The sequence below is a fragment of the Pygocentrus nattereri genome, chromosome 11, assembly GCF_015220715.1.
Source record: "Pygocentrus nattereri isolate fPygNat1 chromosome 11, fPygNat1.pri, whole genome shotgun sequence".
Classification (NCBI taxonomy): domain Eukaryota; kingdom Metazoa; phylum Chordata; class Actinopteri; order Characiformes; family Serrasalmidae; genus Pygocentrus; species Pygocentrus nattereri.
This window is the reverse complement of record NC_051221.1, coordinates 25,297,420-25,303,419: the sequence shown is the minus strand read 5'-3', so window position 1 is coordinate 25,303,419 and position 6,000 is coordinate 25,297,420. Positions and strand designations below refer to the sequence as shown.

Below are 6,000 nucleotides of genomic sequence, written 5' to 3'. Positions count from 1 at the left end.
GATTAGCTTGCTGGTCATCATCCTCATCGTTTTACACTCAAACGATGTCTGATCAGTTTACATGATCAGTTATTCACTTAAATCACAAACTTCATAAAGGTCATGTAGTCTGACAGCTACAAGCATTGCTATAGTAACACATACTGGCGACTATAGACCACTGTAGTTGTGTCGTCATTTTGTAGTCGGCGCCTTGTTCTTATGCCCATATTATTAACTCCTGGTCTAAGCATCATTTCTAAGCATCATCATTAAGCATCAAATGAGAGCAACTGTTTCTCTTTGCTCGAATTATTCAAATGATTCGGAATGACCAGCAGCCATCAATGAAAACAAATGAAGGCAAAATGCTTTTGTGTTTGACTAATGGGCATTGTATACTCTTCTATTCGAATAATCATTACAAGGTGTTTTATTATAAGTAATGTGTGCATCAAGGGGCTGCATACTGTTTATCATACTAACAAATGACATATGACAAATGCAACAAACTGAAGGATGAAAGAGCATAAAAATGTATAATTTGCAATATTAAAAGACGTTGGCCCACATTTATCAATCATCTCAGAGACAGAACATTGATTCAAGATCAGGTCTCCTCAGGTAATGGAATATTATTTGATGTAATATAAAAAGCAAGAACTTATCCCAGCTCAGCGTTATTTTTCTAAGAAGTTGAAGAGAGGATGGGCTATGTTGTTGATTAAAATACAGCAATCACTGGAATTACTACCACAAAAATAGCAATGACTTGACAATGACAGACTTCAGTGGCTGACGCCTGACCACCAGAAAGCAGAATATTGTGGAAATTGTGCTTATTTCATTACTGATCTGCCTTTAGAGTGGAAAGCGTAAGGATAGAGGTGGCAAGGGCACCCGTGATCCCACCAAGAAGAGTGAGCTCACAGCTGCTGAAGACAGTGGCTTCAACAAGCTACCACCTCTTAGCCTCAAACAGGAGCAAAGAAAGACCTGTAAGGTATGTGGATAAACTTTATCTTATGTGTGTGTACATGCTGTGTTCAGAAAGAAAGGGACTTTTGGGGTTGTGTGTGTTGTAGCCTTGGCCCTCCCCCACCTGCACAACAGACTGATTATGTTGTTATTTAATGTTGTTATGTTGTTGTTCTTCAGTTACAATGTGTGTATGTGTTTACTTTGTTATTTTGTGCCCATCTTGGGGTTTGTTAGGGTGTGGTTGTGTTTGGTAAGCATCAGAAGAGTATGACTCTGACTATCAGGAACCCCTCCCTTTAAGTGCCACTTGGAGTTTGTTTATGCCCATTTATTGATAAACAGTTTTTGTTAGCCATCCTAACATCCTTCAAAGGTGATTTTCATTCAATTATATATTAGTGTTAATTACATATATATTAAGGTTTATTGTATGTATATCAATATTCATTGCATATATATCAAAGTTCATTCCATATATGTCAATGTTCATTGTTTATATATTATATATTCTACATATATACTTGGCTTGTCATAATATAAATATGTATTATGTATATATAAACACTCATTATGAATGCATTTGTGGTTAATTCTCTTATATTCTTATATCTTATATTCTGCTTAGGCTCTGGATGTGACTGCACATGGTCAGTCTTATGGTGTCCTACCTCCGATCAAAGGTAGTTGTCCACCACCAGCTCAGGCCATGAAAGGTAAGACCCAAAATATAGGTTTTAGTGCTGCCCAAGTGCCTCTTCTAAGAGGAACCTACTTAGTCAGAGTTGTTCACAGTGGTGGTAAGGGGAACTAGATGTCTGAAGAGTTTAATGCCTCTAAACGCTCCCTCAGAGAAAGCTATTACATACAAAATCATATTACACACAAAAACCCACTTTAGAACACACTTTATTAGATATTACCTTCAATGGTTACATTTCCTTTTACATTATGAACCCTGGTGACCACCACTGCAAAAAATATTTGTAAAGAGTGAGTAGGATTCTCTACAATGAACCATTTAACACCAAACCATTCTGAACTCTGTACATCCACTGAACAGAAATTGTAAAAAAATAAATAAAATTGGTAGAATTCCCATTTAACTATAAATGACATTACTAAGCAAATGTAAATAAGTGATAAAATCAACAAATCACTTTCTAAGTACAGATTCCCATTTGCAGTATTTTAATATGCCACATTCTGTCAGCTTACTGTAGAAAAGTCTTAAAAATCAAATTTGGTTTTAACCAGTTCATCAGCAGTTAAAGTGATTTGCATAGCTTGTTTCGATCTCCATGTAATTAATTTCCTAAGCTGTAGTTTAACTCACCTGTAACCTAAACTAACTCTGACTTGGTAGCATTTTTAAGTCATTGTGGCTCCTTATTGTATTTTTAATGCTCTAAATATGTGAGGTAACAAATGTAGAGATTCATACTGTATAATAAGAGCATGTTCATGCAGAACTTGTACACAAAACTACCTTAATGTAGACCAGTGTTTGTGTCTGGGGATGTTTTTTTTCCTCCACTATGACTTGAGTAGGAGTAATCAAACAGTATACACTCATAAATAAAGTACAAAAGAGTGGCATATGTGAAATAACAACTGTTAGTGTAATAATGTTTCTGTTTCTCTTCTATTCACAGTGGAGTCCAAAATGCGCAAAATCCGAGATGCTTTTAATTTAAATCTGAAAATAAAAACAAATGCTAAAATTTTGAGAAAAAAAATAGAAAACAGTTCTAAGGTTATAACTAGTTATAACAAAAATGAAGAATTGTTCAAGATTCTGCACTGTTTCTTGGTCACTATTCAAAGGTATGCAAAATTGTGACATTGATCGTGTCCAAGTTAAGGCCTTTGTACAACAAGGTCAGATAGTTCTGAATCAGCGAACCTGGTGTTTGGACTATAAGTTAAGTTAAGTGATACTTTATTAATCCCACAAACGGGGAAATTCCACCTTGGCATTTAACCCATCTGTGAAGTGACACACCACATACACACTAGTGAATAGACACACACATTTGGGGGCAGTGAGCACACTTGCCTGGAGCAGTGGGCAGCCCTATCCGCGGCTCCCGGGGAGCAATTGGGGGTTCGGTGTCTTGCTCAAGGACACCTCAGTCATGTACTGTTGGCCCTGGGGATTGAACCAGCAACCTTGTGGTCACAGGGCCAGTTCCCTAACCTCCAGCCCATGACTGCCCCTATAATAAAATATATAATAAAATAAATAAGATAAAACTGATGTTTCTTTAAATGTCTGTCTTCTTTTATAGAGCGAGTATTAGTAAAAGTTGAGCAGTGAAGAGGGGGTCAGAAAATGAACTTTACCTTCATTAACTGAAATGTTCTGTTCTCTCTTTACCTCATGAGAAACACTCTACTGCCATCTTGTGGAAGCTGCTTGTGGAAAAGATAACTTTAGAGCAGAGCTGCCTGAAGCGTGACCTGCAAAAAACAGTCTGTGGAATGGCCAGCTTCATATGTTCTTGAAGATATACACACAAAGCCTGCAGACAAGTACGGAGCCCCGCTGGTGACATTCTGTATAAATAAAAATAATGCGTGGCCACGCCTTATTAACGCGTGGTCATGACTTAGTAAGGCATGGGAATGAGATGATTAAGTCGTGTCCATGACTTAGTAAGGTGTGGGAACAAGATCGCTGCTCACTAAGTCGTGGCCACGCATTAGGATCTCGTTCCCACGCTTTATTAAGCTGTGGCCACGACACAATTATCTCGTTCCCACGCTTTACTAAGTCATGTCCAGGCCTTATTTTTATTTATACAGGATGTCAGCAGCGGGCTCCGTAGACAAGCCTTTTTACCTTCATTCATTTATTGTTTTCATTTATTTAACCAAAATCAGTATGGCTGAGTCCTCAGACCAGATCTGGCCCATATACTGTAAAATAAGAAGAAGTAATGGATTTGGCCCAGATGTGGCTCATGCTGGTTTATGCTGTTCTGGTGCTGGTTTATCTCATCACCCAGAATGAACACGCTAGTTGACCATATCAGCATCCAAAACACAACATAAGCCGGTTTTAGTGACGATCAAGCAGTACGCTGCTGGTTGCCAGTCAATCTAGTAGACAGGTTTTTTTGTAGCAGGTGTCGTGCTATATCATGTCCACAGAAAATGTTGTGTTTTGGATGCTCGTACCCAGTTAGAAAATTTTATCTGGCCCAAATGTGGAAACCCATGCTGGTCTGTGCTGTTTTTTTTTTTCAGCAGGATTGACATACTATGCATGGTAATGTCGTTTTAGATGCAGCCTGCATCAGGCCTTATGGTAGTGATATGTTCGCAGAAGTGAAAACTCGCTGAATGAAACCTCATTCCAGCATACTAAGTAGTAACTTATGTTAAAATAGTAAAATACTACTTTACACCACTACTAGCAGAACGTTCATTGGTTTAACGTTAGCACGCACAGTATGCAAACGTTGTACGAACCACTTCCGCACTACATTTCCCGTGAGCCTTTGCTGCGCCACGAGAACGAACGCACAGTCATGTGGATGGAAACGGTAATGTGTATCCGCTAAGGCAAAAGTTTCGAGAAAGATGCAAGGCGAGGATGACAACTCTGCCCATCCGCCAAGGAATTCTCGCATTTTTGCGACCAAGTCTGTGGATATACTTGACTGTGAGAGCACGAAGGAACAGGCTCCGAAATTATGCGGCTACCTGAACAAGCTGGTTGGTAAGGGGCCCCTCAAGGGATTCAAAACTCGCTGGTTCGTATACGACCCGAGGAAATGTTACTTGTACTATTTCAAGACCCCTCAGGACGCCCTTCCCCTTGGGTACATTGAAATAGCCGATGCATGCTTCACCTACGATGTGGAGGCAGAAGAGGGCCAGTTCGAGATCCGCACGGCGGGGAAGGAGTTTCTGCTCAAGGTAAATGGAGTAAATGGCTGTGGGTGAATGTGCGTTAAAGGCTGCTTAAGTTCTCACGGATATCTTCCGTTGCTTTGAATGAATGCATGAGTGTGAATCACTTTCGAAGTGATTTAGAAGAGCAGATCTGGACACGAACTCAGCTACTAACGCTCTTGCAGCGTTGAGCGCGATCTGTCAAAAGTCCATAAAGGATCCCTGTCCATGTTTTTGTTAACCGCCCTCTTTAGCCCAGGCAGCAGCAGCTGCTACTTGATCTTCGTTGTCTTTCCAACATACTGATAATAATTTGACTACAGTCTAGTATGAAATTTCGTTTTAATCTTATGTTGTCAGTGTGAGAGAGACAGTGAATACACTTGGAAATGCACATTAAGTTGGTGTCAGCGTAAAACGTTTAAAAAAGTGTTTACTTGAAAGCCTGACCTCGAGTTCATAAGCTACTACAAAGCTGTAAAATGCAAAATGTAAAATAGCAGATCTTAGTACACTTGGCAGGTTTGAGGGAATCTCTTAGTCACTCAGTCAGATGGCCTTCTTTTAAAGGGATACAGCAGAGACTCTGGATTCTTCTTATTTCACCTCAGAAAATTAACTTAGAGTAGTGGTTCTCAATCCTGGTCCTGGTCCTGTGCGTTTTCCCTCATCCTGCACACCAGATTACACTCCTAATAGACTTTTACTTTCTTTACTTTAACTTTGTCAGAGCAGGTTTCATTTTTCTGGTTCCTAGGATGGCACTGCTTCTGCCTCTTGATAGTCTGAATTCTGTGGATACAAGTCAGCTTACTTTTGTGTTTTGTCTGATGCATGCCAGGTTCAGTTTATATTAAGCCTGTAACATAGTTTATGGGTTGGATTAGGTGTGTTAGAGCAGGAAATCACTGAAAATTGGGGTAGAGCATGGTGTTTCCCAAGATTGGTATTAAAGTATGTAGGCCTTTCAAAAAAATTAAGCTGATGTTAAAAATGAAGCTTGGCACATGGCACATCACATATGCAAAGCTCACCTGATTATATTGCCTACAGTTATTAGAGCGGCATTGTAATAACCCAGCTAGATTTGGCAAAACATTCCTGCCACTCTGACCAACATTGGCTGACTGGCCATTGCCC

At 39.6% G+C, this 6,000-nt stretch overlaps 1 protein-coding gene across 1 annotated transcript in view; it reads left to right on the top strand.

Moving 5' to 3' along the window:
- Positions 1-4,500: 4,500 nt before the first annotated feature.
- tbc1d2b (TBC1 domain family, member 2B) overlaps positions 4,501-6,000 on the top strand; it is a 29,590-nt gene continuing 28,090 nt past the window's right edge. Inside the window, exon 1 of the mRNA XM_017708355.2 lies at positions 4,501-4,884. Coding sequence (XP_017563844.1) covers positions 4,546-4,884 — 339 coding nt within the window. The 5' untranslated portion in view covers positions 4,501-4,545. The remainder of the gene's footprint in view (positions 4,885-6,000) is intronic.